At 33.6% G+C, this 23,813-nt stretch overlaps 3 protein-coding genes across 4 annotated transcripts; 2 read left to right on the top strand and 1 right to left on the bottom strand.

Annotated features, from left to right (window-relative positions):
- Positions 1-13,384: 13,384 nt before the first annotated feature.
- On the top strand, positions 13,385-14,813 carry LOC128171111 (uncharacterized). Its single transcript, XM_052836865.1, has 2 exons — positions 13,385-14,231; positions 14,312-14,813. Exons 1-2 carry the CDS (start codon positions 13,909-13,911, stop codon positions 14,784-14,786), a joined length of 798 nt encoding a protein of 265 aa, XP_052692825.1. The 5' UTR covers positions 13,385-13,908; the 3' UTR covers positions 14,787-14,813.
- A 1,313-nt stretch (positions 14,814-16,126) lies between these two features.
- LOC128171123 (uncharacterized) lies at positions 16,127-17,184 on the bottom strand. Its single transcript, XM_052836871.1, has 3 exons — positions 16,783-17,184; positions 16,345-16,469; positions 16,127-16,204 (listed from the first exon to the last, which is right to left on the bottom strand). The coding sequence occupies exons 1-3, from the start codon at positions 16,940-16,942 to the stop codon at positions 16,127-16,129; spliced, it is 363 nt and encodes a 120-aa protein (XP_052692831.1). The 5' UTR covers positions 16,943-17,184.
- LOC128171117 (uncharacterized) lies at positions 17,185-23,194 on the top strand. 2 transcript variants are annotated; one of them, XM_052836866.1, is made up of 6 exons: positions 17,185-18,017; positions 18,130-18,192; positions 18,285-18,338; positions 18,429-18,494; positions 21,834-21,899; positions 22,104-23,194. In XM_052836866.1, the coding sequence occupies exons 1-6, from the start codon at positions 17,694-17,696 to the stop codon at positions 22,170-22,172; spliced, it is 642 nt and encodes a 213-aa protein (XP_052692826.1). In that variant the 5' UTR covers positions 17,185-17,693; the 3' UTR covers positions 22,173-23,194. The 2 variants fall into 2 exon arrangements, 1 of the variants encoding a protein (XP_052692826.1); XR_008242008.1 differs by lacking the exons at positions 17,185-18,017; positions 18,130-18,192; positions 18,285-18,338; positions 18,429-18,494 and having other exon boundaries at positions 21,861-21,899; positions 22,104-22,155; positions 22,244-23,194.
- The last annotated feature ends 619 nt before the right edge of the window (positions 23,195-23,813 follow it).

Genomic DNA, 23,813 nt, shown 5'->3' with positions numbered 1-23,813 from the left:
AAAAGTAAACAAATCAGTTATAAATCAATAATGTAGGCTACATCAAATGATTCTTAAATTAGTCAACAGTAACATTTTCAGATAAAATCAATAATAAATCAAAATGACATTATTGTTACTTTTACCAATAAAATGTGTAACCAGCAAGCATACAAAAAAAAATTAAAATTAGAAGAAATGATGTGCAATGATCTATGCTTATATTTTAAGCAAAGCGAGCATACAACTTATGTCATTCCCTTTTTTGACATCTAAAAGGAATGATATGCTATGACTATGAATACATTTAAAGCAAAGAAGTCATGCGATTTTTTAAGCTTCATATTTTCTATGTAAATCTCTAAAAGCACATCACAGAGAAGTAGAACACATTAAAGAGAAGTAGTAACCTCTTCACCAAAGCCTAGATTGTTTCTTTCCATGTAATTTTGTAATTCTGTTGGGTCCTCTATGTAATAATATAAGCAATTTAACCTCAAGTTTCTTTGCTGACGTTTGTAATTTTCATAACGGCAATATATAAAATGAAACCCAAGCAAGTGATGAACACAACAATGACAACTGAAAATAAAGAAAAATATTCTACTCAATATGTAAAGGATTATTTAAGGTAATAGTAAATAAAACATTTAACTATCACCCTCACCCCTTCTTTTTTCAAAAATAGTTACACAAGTTACCTTGAAATCTGAAGTGAAAACTTAAACGCCTTTGGTATATCAAGTGATAAGAAATTATTTAGCCACCCCATAAAAATCTGTCTTTTTCCTAATTCTAACTGGATATCTTCTTTGATTATCAAGTTCCTGTGTTTGTTTATTTACAGTTTCATTTACACGATCTTGATTATGGAGGTGCACATGTTGCAGCATGGCTATTATTTTTCCCAGGAACAGTTCGACTGATAAAGAAATTCTACTTAATACATCATGTACACCTAAAAGTGTTCTTCTTACTATGTCAAGTTGTCTGTTTACATATGCGAGAAAGCCAACTACGCCTACAAAGAATACACACAAAGTCACAATAAACTTTCATTTCTCAATTCTTGTGCATTGAAATGCTCCTCTACATCAGATAAACTTTCATTTCTCAATTCTTGTGCATTGAAATGCTCCTCTACATCGGCAAAATGTGCTTGCTGAAGTCTTGTCCTAATTATATGTTTTTTAAGCATGCAGATGAGATAAATGCAGAGGCTGCCAATTGATAGACTACTCAAGCAGATTGATACTACTGAAAGCAGAGAAAATAACATAGAGTTATATATCTTATATATAACCCGGTCACCATATATATTTTGAAATATAAACACATATTGTCAGATGTCCTTCAATTTTAATGAATTTTATTTCTGTTCATGAATGACTGTCTCTAATTTCCATCTGAAATTGATCACAAGGGTTTGGATATAACAAATTAACTTGTCTTTTCTTTTTAAGCCATAATAAAGTAATTATAAATAATATCAGTATTAAGGAGACAATCAATGCTGTGCAGACAACTGGAAAAAGAATTGGAAGAACTATCTTAATAACATCTATTGGATGTTTATGATTATAAGGTTAAAAGTTGTAACTACACAAATTAGTTTACTGAGAACAAAAATTACACAATGTCTTCATACATGCTATCAATGTCTGTGTGTGGTCTTAAATAACCTTCAGAATCAAAAGAATCAAGTGAAATGTTTGTTCTGGATCCAGTATATATTGAACTTCTTAGAGGTTGATTTTGATTTTTTTTGGATATGACACAATCTCAGAATAGTCAGTGTTAAAAATAATGTAAATAGAGACAAACAAAAAGAAGAAATAGATAAGTATTTACTTATGAGAATTGTCATCACAGGGGTACCTCCATCGGCATCCGAGTCTTTAGATGATTGATGTGTAGTCAACAGCAGCTAAAAATAAACATTTATTACTAAAAGGTGCTGGATCCATAAGAAGTCTTTTTCAGATTTCATATCAATCCATTTAAAACTTACTGTGGTATATTAAACTTTAAAGCATCATCTATGAAACTTTGATTTTATGTGAAACAATTTGAAGTACCTTTTCTGTTGATCCTGTGACCAAGGGGCTGGTGAGAGGAGAGAAGGGTGTGGATTTCTGTTAAAAATTAGAGTTCTGTATCAAAGTGTTGAAATCTCCATCTTTACAAATTATTGTATTTAGTAATAACAATATAAATAATAATTTCTTATAATGCATATTAAATTTATTTGAAGCATATTTTCAAGCTATCTTTAATTTGTTATGTATGTTCTAAGTAGTTAGTTTATCCATGGTTGATAACCATCTGTATATGAGGTCATGTATATAACAACAAAGTAGGTATGTTTCTCGTACAGAAAATATCCATTGTATGTGATAACAATCTACCTGTGATTCATGACCCCCAGCGGTAGGTTCGATCTAAGTCACCATCAAGGTCGATGACTCTCTGGAGCTTGTTATGGGCACCTGCAAACAACAACAACAATAATAAATAAAGTTCATGTATATAACAATAAACTGGATATGTTTTGGTTTCATATTCAAACCATGTACATTCAGTGTTTAACTGTTGGGAACAGCTCATAGTTCATGTAAATATACAGAAAATGTATTGTATGAATGTACAGGAAATATCCATTGTATGAGATAACAATCTACCTGTGATTCATGACCCCCAGTGAAACACCCTCCCCTGAAGATGATATAGTTAGTTTCACCCGCAAGTATTAACACACTGTCAACATATTGTGTTGATATAACTTCTTTTTTAAAAGATACTGACCCTCCTGTAATATATATATTTCGTGTGGACATTACTGCTGTGAATTTATCAAGCGGTGCCGACCTTTAACAGTGTTTTTATATATGTTAAAAAATGTAAAAGAACATTCGGCTCGAAAACATCGTAGGCTCTATCCCTGTGGGCTGAATATCTCATGGCACCTACTAGTGATGGACAACCACTATTGTAAAAACTACAGTTAGGAAAAAAAAGGTGAAAAAATAGGTTATCTTATACTTGTAATACATCCATTTAACATAAATAGAGTGATAAACATCGGGCTCGGAAATAAGGTATGTAATGTCTGTTCTGTGTGGATGAAAATTTCAGAGTTACAAAACAGTAGTCTAGCACTATCATTGTTAAGTTACGCTGAAAGTACATGTACCCTACATAGGCGTCGGAACCGGGGGGGCTAGGGGGGGCTTAGCCCCCCCCCCCCCACTTTTTTTGCAAAGTTATACCTAACCATTAGAAACATAGCATGATAGAGGGTTCAGCCCCCCCCCCCCACTTTTTCTCGCAGGAAAGACTATTGTTCCTAAATTTACCTTGAAAGATTGAGAGGTTAGATTCAGAAGCATACTAGCCCCCCCCCCCCCCCCCCCCCCCCCCCAACGGATTAGGAGTTTCATGATTTTGTGGGAAAAAAAATTGGTAAGTAAATTTTTTTTTTTTGGAAGTATAAGTATAGGTATACTTCCCCCCCCCCCCCCACGGATTAGGATTTCCATGATTTTGGGAATTACTTTTTTCTCAATATTTCTGAGGATTAGTCTAGCCCCCCCACTTTCAATTTGCTTCCGACGCCTATGCCCTATTTAGTTTAACAGAGTCAAAGCCAGTAGTAGGGGGGTGGTGATACTAGCACACTTCAACTCCACCCACTGTACTATATAATACTACAGTGGGTGGAGTTGATGTGTCGAAGGCTCTGCATAATAATTATGCAGAGCCTTCGAGCCTTTTGATTTACATTAGTACTATATACTATATAATACTACAGTGGGTGGAGTTGATGTGTCGAAGGCTCTGCAGGCTCTGCATAATTATGTAAAATTATGTCAAAAGGCTCGAAGCTCTGCATAATTGCAACTCCACCCAATGTACTATATAATATCTACTATATATGTAAAATTATGAGTCAAAAGAATTTATATGTTTGAAAGACAGCACACATCAACTCCACCCACTGTAGAGCCTTCGACACATCAACTCCTTCCACTGTAGTATTATATAGTACAGTACTTTATAATAGCAAGCAAATATGTAAATTATGTCAAAGGCTGGAAGGCTCTCAAATATGTAAATTAAATCAAAGGGCGCAGACGGAAGGCTCTACATAATTGTCAAATGATGGAAGGCTAATCCCACCCACAATACAACATAATCTCTACCAAATATGTAAATTAAGTCGATGATTGGTTCACCGAAATAATCACATACAGTCAATTGAAGCCTTAATCATCAAAGTAACTATATACATGTAAGAAGGTCAGAAGGTTCACAGACATGTGATATACAATGAACTGCGAGCTAAATCTTAAGTTACACCCATTCTATTTGTTAACGTCTATCAAATACATGTATTTAGATTAAGTCACACGTTTATTTGCTTTTAATATCAATTTTTTTATTTATAATATTCCCCCCCCCCCAAAAATCATCACTATATAAATAGAGCAAAAAATCATTTTATTTGATCATTTCACCTTTAGATACCACGGGGAGTACTCTCTTCTATAAAAATGGAAACTGTCAGCGTCGTTTCTAATTTATTGGAAGCAAATTGTGATGATGAATTCAAAAAAACATTTCAGAAACAAAAACTTAAATTTGTTTTACTCTATATAATTTCAACCGTTGTTATAATACTTTTATGTGTAAACACAATACTTCTGAAAGAAAACCAAACTGAAGAGCAGTTGAATATAAGCGATTGTATTCAGTGGAAGTGTTGGAATTCTACAGCATCTCCCCCAAGATGTCCATATGTAGATAGCTATCCACTCGGTGATGAGATTTACGTAAGAATATGTCAGTTGGAGGGTAGCATTACATTAGATATTCGACTATTCAGAGATGAAAAATGGACTGGTGATGGAATTCAACTTAACAAAATGCAGTGGCAGTATTTAAAGAACTCAGTGGATCATATCGATTCTTCACTGTTGAAGAAATCCATGTGAAGAAATTCCATTTGCTTTCGATGATTATAATAAAAAGAATCACTCATCTGGAATATCAATACAATGTGAAACAAGTATATAACACATCGAATTACACATCTGACAGAATAAACTGTTTCAACGATGGAAGTAGAGCATGAATATTACGATTTGTTTTTTTCTCTTTGTGTCAACGCTATTTGGAATGATATATATAGTATATCTAAGGAAAGATGTAATGGTTGTGAAATAGATCATCCGTCTCAAACGGAACATCCATGTCTGATGGATTCGACACACATTAAACTAATTACGAGTTTTGAGCTTGCCTATATGAAACTGAACATTCAAGATATTTTTCATACTATGCTGAGAGATCATGACTGTGATCGTGCAGAGATACAAGATTTGGCTGATATCATGAAAATGTATTGCCTAACTGATATTTGGAGGGATAAACTATATTCAGAAATGGAAAGGGATGCTATATCATGCAATTATTGACACATTATGAGTGAAAAGGAAAAGACGCAGTATCTTGAAACTTATTATTATACCATCCGTAATCCTGCGGCATTTACAACGCCTGAAAAACTTTATCAAGCACTAAAATCAAACAAAGACTTTAAATTCAGTAAACATTTTATTTCAAAATGGCTGAGAAAACAGGATGCGTATACATTACAGCGACAGATCCGTCGACCTTTGAAGATTCCTAATATTCGTGTCAGTGGCATCAATGCTCAGTGGAGTATGGATCTTATGGACGTTCAAAACCTATCAAAAGAAAATGACGGTATCAGATTTCTTCTAATATTGATAGACACACTTTCTAAATATTTACGAATTGTAGTTTATAAACAAAAATCTGCTCGAGATGTTTTAAATGCTATTAAGCAGGTCTTTGAATCTGGTGTGAAATGTCAGACATTACGAAGTGATCGTGGAGGGGAATTTAAGAATCGACAACTACTAAACTATTTAAAAAATGAAGGAGTCAGAATTTTCTTTGCCAATCAAAATTCAAAGGCATCTATTGCAGAAAGAGTTATACGTACAATTCGCGGTAGACTGTATCGATACTTTCAAAAAGAAAGAACGCATAGATATGTAGATGTCTTATCAGATGTAGTAGAAAATTATAATTCAACACCACATAGAAGTCTTCACGGTTTATCACTAAATGAAGTTACAAAGGAAAACGAGGCTGATGTGTGGGCCAGACTTTACTTAAAAAAAATTAAAAGAAGTGGAAAACAGAACACAAAGAAAAAAAACCAAAGAACCGTTCGATATCGATATAAAATTAACGATTTAGTCAGACTTTCACATTTAAAACATATCTTTCGACGGGGATATAATCAACAATTTACAGGAGAAATTTTCAAAGTATCCAAAAGATTTCATCTACAAGGAATACCAATGTACAAAGTCAGAGATTTTAACGAGGAATTAATTGAAGGAGACTTTTACGAAAACGATCTACAAAAAGTTGACAAAAGCGAAGATTCCTTATGGCTTATTGAGAAAGTAATCAAGAAGCGTGTACGGAAAGGACAGAAAGAATTGTTCATTAAATTTGAATCTTGGCCAGAGAAGTTTAACCAGTGGGTTAAGGAATCTGACATCGTCAATCTAAGTTCAAAGTAATGGAAAAGTATATATTTGTCAAGTCTGACGAATGCAGGGACTATTATCCTGAAAATAAACCATACGATTTTAAAATTCACCTTGACAACGCTCTGGATCTACAAGGCTTTTGGAAAATTGGTATAACCGAGTTTTTTACTCTGTCTTCAACGAAAAAGACAGTCATTGACGCATTAACTTCAAAACCCATAACGACATTTCAGCATAAATCATTATTTGTTTATTCAAATGTGTGTGATTTTTCAAGCGTCAATGGCCATCAACAACCTCTGCTTCGAATCATCCAAGCGGATCCATCTTACGGTTGGAATGACAAATTTTATCCTGCGTACTACATTCCCCTTAGGGTCACTCACCTTTCTGACCTACATTTGTATTTAAGGGATGACAGTCATTTACCCGCCACATTCATTAATTCAGACGTTTGGATTACACTTCATTTAATACGATATCCATTTTAAGAATGGATGTCAATAAAACTCTGTATGTACCCGACACTAAAAAATGGACAATGTTTTACATGCGGGTAGGTAATGGTGATGTAAATCCTTATACCAATCATACGATGAAAGGATATCAACGAGGTGGTGGATTACGAAACAAAACCTCACCATATATGCTATCCATAGACAACTACACAAGAGGGGCTACTGATCGAGATGTAAAGCAAAAAATAAATGTTACCTCACCAGCTGAGCAGGTGGTGGAGCAGGCAAAAAGTGAAATTAAGAGGGAGAAAACTATTGAAAAGGGGAAGCGAGTCATGAAGCGTACCAGTCAGAAGTCGAGCAAGAAAGAGAGCGGACCTACAACCAAAAGAAATAAGATTGTAAAACTAAAATCAGACGTTTTTGGATTATATTGAAACATGTCGATTTTATCCAGTGAAAGTTTTAGAGAAGCTATGCCTAGTCAGCTTTCTTTATTTGATTTACCACCCACCCAGACTGCAGTAGAAAACATTTACTTCCAAGATGTTCGCCCGATATCACAAATCTCAGATAGTTCACCAATAGAATTTCAACTATCCCCACAAAATGGAATGGACTACATCGATCTTAAAAGAAGTAGACTTTATGTTAAGCTAAAAGTCATGAATGGAGACACAGTGCTTGAAGATGGTGACGTAATTGGCCCAGTGAACTTGCTTTTATCATCACTTTTCAGTCAGGTGGATGTATCGATGCAGAACAAGCCAATCAATAGCTCAGGAGCGCATTATCCATACCTTAGTATGCTGAATACTCTCATAAATTATGGGGGTGATGCAAAATCTTCTCAGCTGACTTCACAATTATGGGAGAGTGATAACTCGGGTGAATTTGATGACGTCAATGCCAAATCAGGAAAAAATGGAGGATTGTTAAAACGAGCCCTGCTTATCAAGGGAAGCAAGACCCTCGACCTGGAAGGACCAATCATGCATGAACTATTTCAGATGGATAGATATATTTTAAATCAAGTTGGTATCTCCCTCAAATTCTACCGCACGAGACCTGAATTTTGTCTTCTTTCGAATAGCGCTGACGGGAAAAATTACATTATTAAGTTAGTGGAAGTTATTTTACGAGTTTGTAAATGCAAAATTAATCCAGCTGTGATACTTAGTCATGCCAAGATGTTGGAAACCACCACAGCCAAATATCCATTCAAAAAAAGCACAGTGAAAATGTATAGTCTTGCGAAGGGGCTGCTGAACATCTCCATCGAAAATATGTTTTCAGGTACCAGACCAGACAGACTCTATGTTGCTTTTGTATCCTCACAAGCAGTGGCAGGAGATTTTACCAAAAATCCATTCAATTTTCAACACTACAACATAAACCAAATCGCTTTGTATAGCGATGGAATTCCAGTAGGTAATACACCCATAAAGCTTACATTTGACAGCGTCAATGGAGATAGCATAGTCTCAGCCTTCGTGAATTTATTTGACAATGCGGGAAAATGGCTCTTTGATGGAGGAAATGCTATAAATAGAAAACAATTTGCAGAGGGTGGTAATGTAATATTCTGTTTTGATTTAGAGCCTACGTTCGAACAAGGAGAGTATTTAACATTACTTAAACAGGGTAATGTACGTCTAGAAGCACAGTTTGGAGTAGCTCTACCAGAGACAGTAACGGCTATTGTGTGGGGGCAATACACCGCTCTTTTCGAAATTAACCAAGCCAGAGATATAATAACCTCGTGAAGTGATGTCGGCTCTCAGCAGTGTGCAACTAAAATGTATGATAGCATGTGATCCACTGATGAAAGACACGATAATTGGTGTTTATTCAGCAGATAAAATACAGAAGTTAGAAGCACAAAGAGGATTAATAGTAAATATAAAGCCATCCGGTCATGAGGGAGAACATTGGTTAGCTGTTTACAATGATGGGAATAATGTGGAAATATTTGACAGTCTAGGAAACCTGAGTGATAAAAGTCTTATTGAATTTCATAAAATACTAGTAAATGACAAAATATACGTTAATCATATCGACATTCAATGTTCCAATTCTTTAGTATGTGGACATTATTCTATTTTGTATCTTTTCCTTAGAGTTCGAGATGTTTCATTTCAAGAGTTTTTGAATTTCTTATCACCTGTTTGTGAAATCAATGATGCATTTGTACTTAAATTTATTACTCGCACATTTTCATTATGCTTAACAAATCATGTATGATATATACATATACACACTTTTTAATAAATAAATACAGAGCATTTTCCTTCTTCGTATTCATTTCATTACTGGATTTCTTTGAAGGATGGCTGATAATGAACATGAAATCGTGACTAAATTTAAAGCTAACAGCAACATAATTGTGACAGGGCAATCGCATGCAGGAAAATCCACATTTGTATTTTCTCTGCTGAAACACCTGGAACTATTTGAATCGGATATTAAGCATATACTATATGTTTTCGGAATTTGGCAGCCATTATTTGAGCAAATGGAGACAGTAGTTAATTCCATTACCTTTCACCAGGGAATTCCAGATAAAAATATTTTAGAAAGATTTTCCAATGAACATGGAAGCATATTACTGGTATTGGACGATGTCATGGGTCAAGGAACAAATAATGTAGAGTTAATGAACTTGTTTACAACTTATTCACATGACATGGGTATAACTGTGATATTCCTACTGCAAAATATTTTTCCTCCCGGAAAGTATTGAGAACCATATCTTTAAATGCGCATTATATAATACTATTTAAGAATCCACGTGATGAGCGACAAGTCAGAACTTTAGGTAGTCAGATTTTTCCTAACCAATCAAAGTATTTCATGGATGCTTATAAGAAGGCGACCGAACTTCCATATTCTTACTTATGTGTGACACTCTATCCTGGCACATCAGAGAGATACCGACTGTCTTCTAACATTTTTCCAGAACAGGAAACAATATTATACTTACCAATGTAGAATTATGTCCTCATTTCTGAAAGACCATTTGGATTTTCTAAGATTGCTAGCATCAACATATAGGAGTCAGCGACTACAATTACTTCACACCATTGACAACGGACAATTTGACATTTTGATAGAAGTCGTATACAACATTCTTCAGGGTGTTTGTTCTCTAACTAAAGACGAGGAAGAAAAACTGAAAAAACACAAACTACTGTTACGAAAATTAATAGAAAGAAAAAAAGCCAAACGTGTTAAAAAACAGATCTTGATACGTATTCAAGCTCTTATACCAACTTTAATATCAGCAGTGAATAGGTATCTATTAAACAATGGCAAAAGAGGTCGTTCTAGTTCCGAAAGAAAAATATCAGAAATTACTGGAGGATCGCATGATCATGAATAATCGGTGCAAGACAAACCCTTCTAAAATAGATGGAGATTTTGAAGAGAAGAAAAGCATCAGTGACCCGAACAACATTAACTTAGAAACAGATTTATACAACAAAGAAAAGTCACAACCTGATACGGAATGTGGAGATAAAAGTGTTGACCAAAATTTCAATAAAAGAACGTATAATAACTTGCAAAATGCTGACACAGAGGAAGTTTTAGAGTCGGTACACCATGACACTCTTAATGGGAAAGCAGGAGTTAATCAAGTGAAGCGTTACAAACTACTGAAGCATACAGAGATAAATCCGATGACAGCGTCATAAAATTAGCAGTACGTAGCACGCCGACAAGCATCGTCAATCGTCGGAAGGTATCTGCAAGCAGAAGAAAAACAAACAGAAAAAAATGGTTAAAATATAAATGAATAGGCATGGAGCAAAGTGATAAGAGATTCCACTGCACGGATTGCAAAAAAAGTTACAAACGCAAGTCAGATTTAAACAGACATTATAGGTCAAAGCAGCAAAAAATCGTTTGTCCTATTTGCGATCATCATTTCAACAGAAAGGATAATTTTAAAACTCACTATCGTCGTTATCATGAGACTGCATCCAATGTCCAAATTGGAGGTAGCCATCATTCCTCATCATCAACTAGAACCAGTACGTCAACGAATGTATCTTCATCAGAAAAAACAAGTGAAGCTGGAACTTCTGAGGAATTACGGGAAGAAGAGTCCGAGGACCGTGAACATGAAATCACGCAATCAATCAATGATCAAGTAACTTCTATCAAGATTAAACCACGACAAATGGAAAAATTTGATCTTCTTGTGTTTTATTCTAATATTAAAGATAAAATCAAAGAATTAATTGTTTCACACTCGCATACAAAAAAAGGATTAAAGTGGTATCTTGTAACGAGAGTGGAATTTACCAGGGAAAGGGAAGGTCAGGTGGAAAAGGCCTTACCTCATTTTCGCACTATCGTTTATAGACATTTAACCTCAGAAGAATTTAACTTTCACAATATCAATGAATCTTTCCAAAAGATGTTTACATCTAAAGAAGAATTCATCATGAAAGGCTCAGACTGGATTTTTTCCAAAGTAATTTACGTGGAATTATGCTACGTTGTTTACTCGCCATTAAAGGGTGGAACTTATATAAGAGAGCCAAACGAACTGCGAAGCAGCAAATCGTTGGTAAACATAAGAAATACAGATCAAAAATGTTTCCTGTACTCAGTTTTAGCAAAACTTTATCCTGCTAAGCGAAACCCGTCGAGAGTCAGTCATTACTATGCATATACTCATAAAGTAAACATGCGTGGAATCCAATATCCAGTTCGGGTACAGCAGATAACAAAATTTGAAAATCAAAATGATATTTCCTTAAATGTATTTGGATATGAAGATAAGGAAATATTTCCAATGCGTATTACCAAATCAAAAAAAAAATTCATGTCGATTTGCTTTATCTAAGGAATAAAGACATTTTCCATTACTGCTTAATCAAAAATCTCAATCGATTTCTCTTCCGAACAGAAGGTGGGAATTCACGCCATTCACATCACTATTGTCCTTATTGTTTGCATGGATTTGTGAGGAGAGAAATTTTGAATAAACATGTTGACTTTTGCATGTCACTCGGTTTACAGAAAATAGAGATGCCAACGCCTGGAGAAAATGACGTATTAAAATTTACTGATATTGCGAAACAACTTCGTGTGCCATTTGTCATTTACGCTGATTTCGAAACATATGTCAAACCCATTCAATCATGTGACCTAGATCCAAACTCTTCACACACCAGTAATATTTCTGAATTCAAACCTTGTGGCTTTGCTTATCATATAGTTTCTACTGATAAGAGATATACTAAACCGCCTACTGTATATCGAGGGGAGGACATCGTAGAGACGTTCATGGTTCGATTACTCGAAGAAGAGGAAAGAATTTGTTACATATTATAGAACCTATGCAAATCAACGGTAATATAGAAAATTTATTTCAAAGAGCAACACATTGTCATCTGTGTGGGTTGGAATTTATTAAGAAGCATGACAAAGTAAGAAATCATGATCATATTACAGGTGATTTTTTTGGTGCTGCATCGGAATTGTAATTTACAATTTAAGCAGGTAGAGTTTATACCTGTTATTTTACACAATCTTAGAGGATTTGACGCTCATCTTATCATGCAACGACTTGGAAAATTCAAGAAAAAACGTATTAATGTCATCGCCAATACTAATGAACGATACGTCTCTTTTACAATTTCAAAATTAAGGTTTATAGACTCTTTTCAATTTCTTACAACATCTTTGGATGTGTTGGTGAAGAATTTGAAATCTAGCGGTATACAACATTTTCAACAATTCAATGAACATTTACCCTCCGATTCTTGTAAAAATCTTTTATTAAGAAAGGGAATTTATCCATACTCATTCATTACAGACAGTTCAAAGTTTTTAGTCAATAAATTACCCCCCAAACATGAATTCTACAATACTATACGCAAATGTCACATATCAGATGAAGAGTATGAGCATGCGAAAGAAGTTTGGAGAGAGATGAATATCCAAACAATGGGGGAATATCATGATCTATATATACTTTGTGATGTATTACTTTTAGCGGATGTTTTTGAAAGATTCAGAGATATTTCCATGAAAAGTTTTGATTTAGATCCTGCACAGTATTACACCCTCGCTGGTATGTGCTGGAGTGCATGTTTAAAAATGACTGGTGTGGAGTTAGAATTACTTACTGACATAGAGCAATATCTGATGATTGAAAAGGGTGTGCGTGGTGGTGTGGCAATGATAACATCACGTTTCGCTGAAGCTAACAACCCCTATATTGAGCAGAATTATAATCCAAGCAAACCAAATGTTTACCTTGGATATTTTGATATGAACAACTTATATGGTGGAGCTATGATTGAGTCCCTCCCTGTTAGGGATTTTAAATGGCTGAGTGCGAATGAAATATCAGAGCTTGACATTATGAATGTAGATAAAAATGCGAAAAATGGATATATCTTAGAGGTCACACTTGAATATCCAAGTCATTTGCATGATGTACATAATGATCTACCATTAGCACCGGAATCGTTATCTATCAAAATTGAAGATCTATCTCCTTACTGCCAAGAACTGTATAAGATTTTTCATAAACAGAAAATCGAGGGTGAGATCTCGAGAAAACTTGTTCCTACACTTCGAACAAAGCACAAATACGTTGTTCACTACAGAAACTTACAATTCTATCTTCAACAAGGACTTATTCTGAAAGATATGCATAGAGTAATAAGCTTTGAACAGGAAAACTGGTTAAAACCCTACATAGAATACAACACGAAGATGAGGCAGCAAGCTCAGAATGAATTTGAAGTCTCTCTTTACAAGTCTTACAACAATATAGTTTTTGGGTAAGCATTTTCAAAATTATCTATGTACAGATTGTCATATGATCATAGTTTTCTGACACTATACAGTAAGATATGTTTATTTTCGTTTATCATTACAGAAAAACCATGGAAAATATCAGAAATAGATTGAACTTTAACTTAGTTCATACAAAAAAGGGACTGCAGAGATTGGTTAGTAAACCAAGTTTTGAGAGTTTTACCATCTTCAATAGCGATCTTGTGGGAGTGAAAAACAAAAAGGTCAAGCTTTTACTGAACAAACCAATCTACACTGGGATGAGCATATTGGATCTTTCCAAGCTTTTCATGTATGAATTCCATTATGGCTTTGTCAAAAAACAGTATAGAGAAAATGCAAAGTTACTGATGACGGACACTGACTCTCTATTTTATAGGTAGGTATAGTTATTTCTTGTGATAAAGTCTGTTAACTAATTCAGACGATCATTGTTCTTCACCTTATTTAATTTTGTAGATTTGAAGTTGAAGACATGTACGAGGAGATAAACAAGCATATGGATTTGTTTGACACGTCAAACTATCCGAGAGATCATCCTCTGTTCAGTGAAAAACACAAGAAAGTTGTTGGAAAGATGAAAGATGAAACGGCATCTCATCCAATTCTTGGATTTGTTGGTTTACGACCAAAAATGTATTCATTCATTGTTTACGATGAGAAAAAAACGCAAGTGAAGAAAGCTAAAGGAATTTCCAAATCGGTAGTCAAAAAAGAATTAACTTATCAAAACTACGTAAACTGTCTAATGGACAGTAAATTGAATAGACATTCAATGAACTCTATTCGAAGTGAAAATCATAACCTGTATTTAAAGAACATCAACAAAATTTCTCTGTCACCGTTTGACGATAAACGATGGTGGTTGGAGCCTAACGGCATTGAGGGATATTCATATGGACACTATGCGACCAAAAATCAAATCGATGAATAAACTGTACAATATGTATTTTGATTAAATTTATTAGCATATGAATGTAAACATGTAATTAAGATAGAGACGTTTGATACAAATCAGTGTTCTGTATTTGAAATAAACATAAAACCTTCGTTCCAACAATTTATTTTACTTTGATTTACAATAAATAGTTAAGCAAAATCGCTTAATTGGAAATAAATAATTAAGGATACAACTAACAATTCCGTATCTGGGAAAGTAACAATCAAAGTCAATATTCTTAATATGCAGAAAGTTGTTTAATTGGATTAAATGAGTAATGGAATAAAGCATGATATTGTTTACAATAGCTCTCCAATTATCACGTTTTTCGTTGCAGAGTCATTAACGTTTACTAAATGAAAACAGTAGGCAATATATAAAGTATAAAATGGAAGAGTTTTTATCGAGAGAGTATACACGTATAATAATTTGCCTAAGATTTATCAATACTGTGTTAACATATCTTAATATTTTGACTTTGCTATCGTGAAAGGATTAAATATGTTGGCAATTAGTTTTCCATAATTTAAAATCAAAATAATACACAAATTAATTGATAAATCTTAATACAGTATACAATTATATGAGCACATAAAATGGGTAAAGTGATGAATACTCGATCAAGTCGGAAGTACGCTACAAAACATTAGGTCAAAAATTCAAAAAAAATTGTTTGCAATTGTCAACCTGTAATTTTTTAGAATGAATGGATAGTTTTTCAATTTTATAACAATATTACTTTACTGCTTCCTATTGAATCACAAATAATAGGTTAAAAGGTTTGTCGCATATATTTTAATGGGTAGGATAGTCAACTGCAAACAAACATTTTAATTTTGACCTTACCTTAAGGTGATCATTTCATGACACATAGACAGTGATAAATGTCAACCATACGATTTGTTATTATTTCTAATTGTTGTTTATCTGCATTAAGTTCTTTCTTTTTTCTATCGATTCCTTCCAGAAGAACATCTGCTGACGACGTAAGTTTAACTGTCTCATTAAGTAATTCCACCACGGAGGAAGGTCGCAATGAGTGGATGGAACAAATGTCGGCCATACGATTTTTGATTATTTCTAATTGTTGTTCGCCTACTTCAACTTCACTTATTTTTTTGTCAATTCCTTCTAGAAGAACATCTGCTGATGACTTAAGTTTGACCGCCACATTCTGTAATTCCACCACGCAGGAATGCCGCAAAGATTGGATCTTGTTAAAATAATTAAAAATAGGGTAACTTCTTCCGCTTCTTGGATCGAGTATTAATATTCTTGATTAACACATTTCCTGAATAAATGATTTCTATCTACAGCCAAGATGGTCATGAATCTTAAAAAGCTCCCCCATCTTCGTTATCGTCTGATTCAACAATTGTTACCTTCCTTTTTTTGGGAAGGGTGATTCTGAGCTATATTAAAAAAATAATAATAACACTTGTGGAATTTTACCTATCCGACATTCATGTATATCAGCTGTATGAATTATTTAAACGGTTATATACATGTATCTCATCGTCTAAACATAAAGACAAATTTCAAGAAAACTTACCATTGGTGGACTCGGGGGTTGTAGACTTTTTACAAAGTCTCGCACTGCTGTAATCTCTTCCCCCAAACCTGCCATTGCTAGCATGACCTCCTCGGGGATGGAAGTCGATGTTCCTTTTGCATTGTCTGTCAGGAAGAAACAGAAAAGAAAAATGTTAAAATTTTACATTAAAGTATCATCAGGAACGTAAAATCACTTTAATCTAATCTTAATTTAATAATGGATATATTAATGATATAACAGGTAAACGTAAAAGTTTTACATGGTAACATATCAATACTTTAAAAAATTATAACAAAAATAATAAATAAATAAATAAAAACAAAGAGTAGTATCAAAAATACCAAATAATTTAAAAATCATGAATATTTTAGTTTACGTTTTCTGGATAAATTACCATATAAAACAGAGGTTTATTTAATAAGGTTTATAACTTACTTTGAATGTGGAAGTAAACTTTCCGGTTATAATAGCTCATCTTGATAGAGTACTGTCCTTTTCTAATTCTTAGAGAATCATTTTTCTCTATGACAAACATAGGTGTTTCACCATCATCATCAATTTGCTGTGAGAAGACCGCTCTTGCATTCGAAGCCATGACTGCTTTTAGATGCGTCGTCAGTGTTTGAACTTTTTCATATATATATACACTCTCTAATAACCCTTTCAATAATAAATTTCGGTTGAAAAGTTCAAAATATAGCAAACAACTATTTCTTGTAAAGAAGTAAACAGCTTTAGTCTTGCAAATTTTATGACTCTTGATTTTGATTACTCAACGTATGTAAGGATGTGTATTGCCAATTACCCTGTTGTTCGTAACCTTTGCCTCTGTTTTTTTTTTTTTTTTTTTTTTAAAGATTATGTAACCGTAAACCATTTTCTTATTTTGCTTGGACTTACCAAGGTGGAGTTCATAGGTTGGTGAAATATTATGGTAATGTCAGACTTCGAACTTTTTATATATACAACTGATGAAAATTTGATATGATAGATATTTTTACACAATAAAGTTTTAATGTATATAATAACTTCTCGACCATTGACTCGTCCTTGAAAACAGTACTGTCTGATAAACAATATTTCAGCATTAAATTTTTAATTAAAGCTAAATATAAGATTGAAAGATTGCAAATTAAGAACTTATTAATAAAGAAGTAAACAAAACATATCAAGTTATTAAGTTCAAAATATATATAAAATCGTAAAATTAAATGGAATTGAACACAAACAGACTGTTTTATATAAATAAATATATATATATCCCATTATATCTCATTTAAATTGAAACAATAAAATCGGGCTCGAAATTCATTAAATGCGAAGGAACACGCCGAAGTGAAAAGAAAATGGCAAACATGAACATGTGTACCGTTTCTTTCATTCTTATCATCATGCTGTTTGCTCGCATGCATGGCAAGCCTTTGGACTCTATTTGTGATAGTGCTGGAAAATGCATGTGGAATGGTGGAGGATGGTACGGGGGCTGTATTGATGACATCCCCATCCTTTACTTTGATCGCTTCGACGGCGATGGACTCTTGGATCTCCGAGACTGTTCAGTACAAGTTGTGGTGATTGAAATTACACCATTAAGGTGTAAGGACCTGAATCAGCATGTTGTTACAGATAGTGGAGTGACATTTTATTTGGGAGAGGCAAAAACCGAATGTGTAAGCATTTGAGTATTTTCTTAAACGGGGGGGGGGGGGGGGGTCATGTTTTGGTAACTAATACATAAAGACATTATAGAGTTAGATTAATATCTGCATAACAATTTTGCAGCATGTTTCTCCCTCCACCGAGGTCCCTCATCAGACTACTCTTCAAAGCATTGACAACAGTGAGGTAAACAAAATGAAAATATAATCCATTTCTCTGCTTAAAAAATAAAAATAATATAGTAAAGTTAGACTAATTTCTGAATTACATTTTTACAGCATGCCTCTGACACTTTCCCTCCCACTACAACTGGAAGCGCAAGGAATAGTAAGGTAAAAATGAAAATAGAATACATGTTGATTTCTTTGAGTGACTAATAGTCATGCTGAAGTTAGACTAATTTATGAATTACTATTTTACAGCATCCCTCTACCTCCCCAGCCATTGCCAGCCATGCCATCACCTTTGAGAGCACACAGATTAGGGAGGTAAAGAAAATATTTATTGTTGTTTCTTTGGGTAGACAATAAACATGGTAAAAATAGACTAATTAAGGTCTTCCGTTTCCAACGGAAGACCTTGTACTGATTCTGTTGGAAATTCTTCATTATTATTTTTCTTCTTCTTTTTCTTCTAGACGTTTCTTTAAACTTTAATATCTCGCTTGTTTGTCATTAGATTTTATTCAAATTTTCAGGGTTTATTGGAAATGACAATAGCTTACTATAGCACAAAAAATTATGAAATCGCTACTTCCGGTTTTGAGTTATTCCCCTTTGAATATTTTTTTAGTGGGTCTCGTGTACCTGCAAAGGCTCCGAGTTGATCAGTAGCAAGTAGTTTTAATTTACAAATCTTTAATGTAGACATCTTGAACGTTGTCCTCCTAGTTTTACATGTTTGATTAACCCACGTATACTTCTTAAAAAATTACATCGAAATTTATGTTTCAAAAAATGTTAAATTTTGCTTATATCTTTGCTCAATAACTTTTTAGTTGTAAATTTTTTCTAGACACATATAGAGCAAAAGTTGTGCAGAATATTAAGAGCTTTCATTTGATACCATAAAAAAGGGGCTAGCCCCTAAAATGAGGGGTCTAGATCCCTTAAAAGTCTTTGCTTCATAACTCTAAAACGGTAAATTTTTCGATATGGGCGTCGCTGCAAAAAATGTTGTTTGTGACTTTATTGATCTCATAAAACTGTTTTTGTGTTCGGGTATTGCATAATGTGAGGGGAAAAGTAATACGTGTTGACCAGTACTCGCGGCAATTTGGCCAAGTTAACGAAACTCTCCCTCGCCCGCGGTCGAGAAAATCGGTCACCATGGTCGCGGCTGGGCTACCTAGCGGTCAGCGGTTATCTAATACACGAGAGTTGCGTCTCTCATATACGAGTTTATTTAGCCGCGAACTCAAGAATTGTTTTAGTTTTGATTACACATAAAAGTTTATCGACTAAACAATTCGGTGTCAATTAAGAAATTGTTCAGTTAATTATTAAAAGCAATGTCATTCTCAATCTAAAGCAATATCAGACACAGATCAATTGTGGGTTTTAAGTTTAAAATTAAGAACTTTTATTTGATAGAATATGGTCATTATACTGCAAACTTTTCAAATCGTCCTGGGTTCTGACCTGTGCATGTCTGTGCGTTGTACCTTTACGTAATATACCCTTCGTCCACGACCGAGGAGATCAGCCACGGCTGCACTACCTAGCGGTCAGCGGTTATCTAATACACAAGATTCGCACACTGCGATGCACACTTAGATGAATATGAACGTGGTTGAGTTTATATAGCCGTAAATACAAGAACTATTTTAATTTTATGTTATAAAAGTTTGTCCATCTTGTATTTATTTAATTAAAGATTTGAGTGAAAATGAATATTAATGAACGATATTACTCCAAATCGGAAACATCGTCAGACATAAATAAATGGTTGGTTTGTATGACAAGTGCCCGCGCTGGATTTTATTTAAATTGGCGAAAAGATATCCAGATCTGTCGAAAATCATTTTTGGTGACTTCTTCTTATGTGTAACATTTTCTCCTCAACGTGTTTCACTTTCCCACCCGTTTGTACATTCGGTCAGTCTGTGTTAATTCAATCGCCACGTGCGACCGAAAATCTTGTGTCGCTTTAGCGCACACAACTCAGAACATATGTAATTGAGTAACAGTTGGAAGGTGCTTTTATTAACAATAAGACTAATTCGAAGTCAATCATCTTCACATTAAAGAAGTGAAATCGTAACCTGAGAATGTGGCTAATAAATTAACCTCTTGAACATGCTAAACTTCTATAGTTATGGACAGAATAATTCATATATTATAATTGAAAGTTGGAAGTCAAAGGAAATTTTGTTCTTGGGAAATACGACTACATTACGCAATGCAGTCGATCGCCATAGAAATCATCAAAGTACTGCAAGTGTCGACAGATTTCTTATTTCGTTGCAAGACCATAATAGTTCACTTGACTTGCAGACTATAATATAGCGACATATCTGCCTCCAAAAAATATATGCGCGTCTCAAAGTTACACTTAAGTGCGTTATTGGAGATTTTATTTATTGCTAATTGTACGAAAATTGATTTAAAAAATAAACCCTTTTAATTGAAGTTGTGTATTATGAGGTTGTAATGCAACTTAATTTACTTACAAGGTTAGCTACAGCCAGTGGAATACTAATTTTAGGTTAACAATGGATACCCAATATATTAAAATACAAGATAAATTGTTTCCAGAACTATAATACTATGCATGTGTATATGAAGGTTGCACCCTCGTTTGCATGGCTGTAGGTGAGGAGGTAAAGGTGTATCGATATACATACAATGTATGACTGTACATACGGATTCCGGACCGTGGCTACAGACGATACACATGATAGTCTTTTAATACATCAATGCGCAGTTTGATCTAGAAACTGAACAGTTTCATAACTTCTTCGAATTTCTCTAATTTCTCTAATTCCTTCCCAGAATTCCAATTTACGCAAGTGCAATTGGAGTTTTTTTTTCAATTTTATTAATCAACCCACTGACATAAAAATAAGGATTTTGCATATTATTACATCGTCGAGAGAGGTAATATTCATATCTGTAATAAGGTTATTTAATTCACGTTACATAGCGGTGTCTTTATGAAACAGCACCATCTGGTGTAAAATTTAGATGCTCGCTTTTGCATAAATTCTCCCGCTGATCTTTTTTATTTAGCTGATTATATATTATTTTGAATGTCCAAGTCTACTCGTATCATTAAATAATATCAGACGACACACATTTCCCTATAGAAAAGTTCAGAGATGCCATCAATTTTGACTAATTACTAAATTTTGTCAGCACGTAACAATTCTAAACTTGCACATAGTCTTCAAAAATTTAGAAAGATTTAGATAAAGAAGTTATCTTAGAGAAAAGGTTACGTGTTTTGTAGGCGTGTTCGGTTTTTAAAAAAAATACAATTCCTGACATGAATCATGAGTGCATACTGTTTATAACAATGCTTGCTACCCTTTGAAAATTTAACTCGCCATTTAACATCTCATTTTTTAAAGCCTTTTTGAAACGATTACACAAACTGTGTTCGACAAATAGTTTTCCTAAAACATTTTCTTCCTTTCTTTTTCAAAACATGTTTTATAGACAAGCTTTCAATCACAACACGTTTTTATAACAAAAGCAGAACTGAAAGTATAGTCATTGTAATTTTGACACCATATCACATATATTTTCAACCCGCAGCAACAACGGAAGACCTACTCGTGGCTTTGCCACGAGCTCTGCTCTAGTTTATAAATAACAATTTTGTAGCATGTTTCTTCTTCCTCCTCTGAAATTCTCCATCCGACCACCCTGCAGAGCATAAGCAGCAGTGAGGTAAACAAAAGGAATATAATCCATTTTTCTGTTTAACAAATAACCATGGTAAAGTTATACTAATTGATAAATTACAAAGTTAAAGTAAATAACTTATATGCCTTTTACAAAAGACAAAAGGATGTATTTCCAATCAGAATAATACAATTTAATCAAGAATGGATTATAAATATCATCATAATTATATATTTATTTACTTTGTAGAGTGAAAATGGGAACGACTTCACTAATGGAAGGACCTTCACCATCATTATAAGTAAATATTTGGGTTAAATGTTTTTTATTTACCTTTATACAATTAGGTAATCAAGTAACTACATAAGAAAGTCTTCATTATATTTCAGCAGTGTGTATTTACCAATCAGGTTTGGCATTTTTATCCTGCCTGAGTTTAGCTGTGTATGCTTTATACAGACGCTTAACTTACAATAGCATGTGGAGGGGGATAACTGGTTAAATGTTTTTTATTTAACTTTATACAATTAGGTAAACAAATAGCTACATAAGAAAGTCTTCATTATATTTCAGCTGTGTCTATTTGCCTGTCAGCTTTGGCATTTTTATCCTGCCTGAGTTTAGCCGCGTATGCTTTATACAGACGCTTTACTTACAATAGCATGTGGAGGGAGATAACTGCAAATCTTCATACTGAAGAAATACTTGATGAAAATCTGTGAACTTTATTTTAAATACACAGCTTTATATGTGCTGTTTTTTTGCTTGTAGGTGTAGCTGGCTTCCTAACATTTATTTGCAATCAAATCATTATTATTAAGAGGAAAGTAACAGAGATATATGATATTTTCAAACACATTTATATTCAACTGAAGATTTTTGTGAAAAAAGTATTTGAAGTTAAGCAGTCAAGTAAAAAGAAATTGAAAAATAAGTCTACTCAGCCAATAAATCAGAAAATATTACCCCCAAGAACTAGAAAAAGAACACAACGTTTTGGCATCGACTATAGTGTGTACTAATGGAAATCTGTCAAGTACTTAAGGAGATTCTACACATTAGATTTTATATGAATAATTTGATCATGGAAAAAGAACTGAACTTGATCTAGGAATGGATATAAATTCAAAATGCATCAAATTTATAGCCAAATATTATTTTTGTTAAGTAAGTACATTTTATCTAAATGTCATTTCATCTGAAATTCTCCCTGCATTCAATTACAATAATTGTATATTTCAATTTTCAAACATCACATTTTAACAATTTATCATATTAAACCATGATGTATAGAGTCACCTTAATGTATGGCTAAGTGTACCTCTTGTGGTTGAGGAAACATGAAATGATTGCTGATATTACTTGATAGAAAAAACCTTTACAAATCTATTCCACTGTTTTTTTCAGCAAGTTTAATAACATCCATCATTTGCATCTTCATCTTTTGTATCGTTCATCATTGTAAACGTCATATACGGCGACAGCATAATTTACAAGCAGACTTTTTGGCTCACTATATTGATGATGACGATGAACTAGAAATATACAGATACGGAAATAGATTAGGGTTCGGAGAAATTGATTCAACTTCTGAATCATTGTAGTTTGTTTGTTCAAAAATGTACTTTCTTTACTTTAATTACATTCTCAACAATTTAAATTTATATATCATTCTTTATACTATTATTGTGGGTGCATAATTTTAAGACTATTTTAAATGTTTAAGCAAAATTAAATTTTCTGTTGACACATTAGTAGGTTTATATGGAAATGTGAATATATGTGAGATAAGTAAACAATGATGAAGGATGACATTGCTTGTTTACTCATACGTTTGTGTGTATATTTTCCGCTTCATGCTTAATAGTTATAGCTCATTGCTCTTGCAAGATTTGTTCTTCAATCTTTTATACTTGTATGCTTTATATCTTATAAAGCAAAAAGACCTAAACTTGGTCA

This window comes from Crassostrea angulata, chromosome 2 (assembly GCF_025612915.1).
Source record: "Crassostrea angulata isolate pt1a10 chromosome 2, ASM2561291v2, whole genome shotgun sequence".
In the NCBI taxonomy this organism is placed as follows: domain Eukaryota; kingdom Metazoa; phylum Mollusca; class Bivalvia; order Ostreida; family Ostreidae; genus Magallana; species Magallana angulata.
This window is presented reverse-complemented; position numbering and strand designations above follow the sequence as displayed.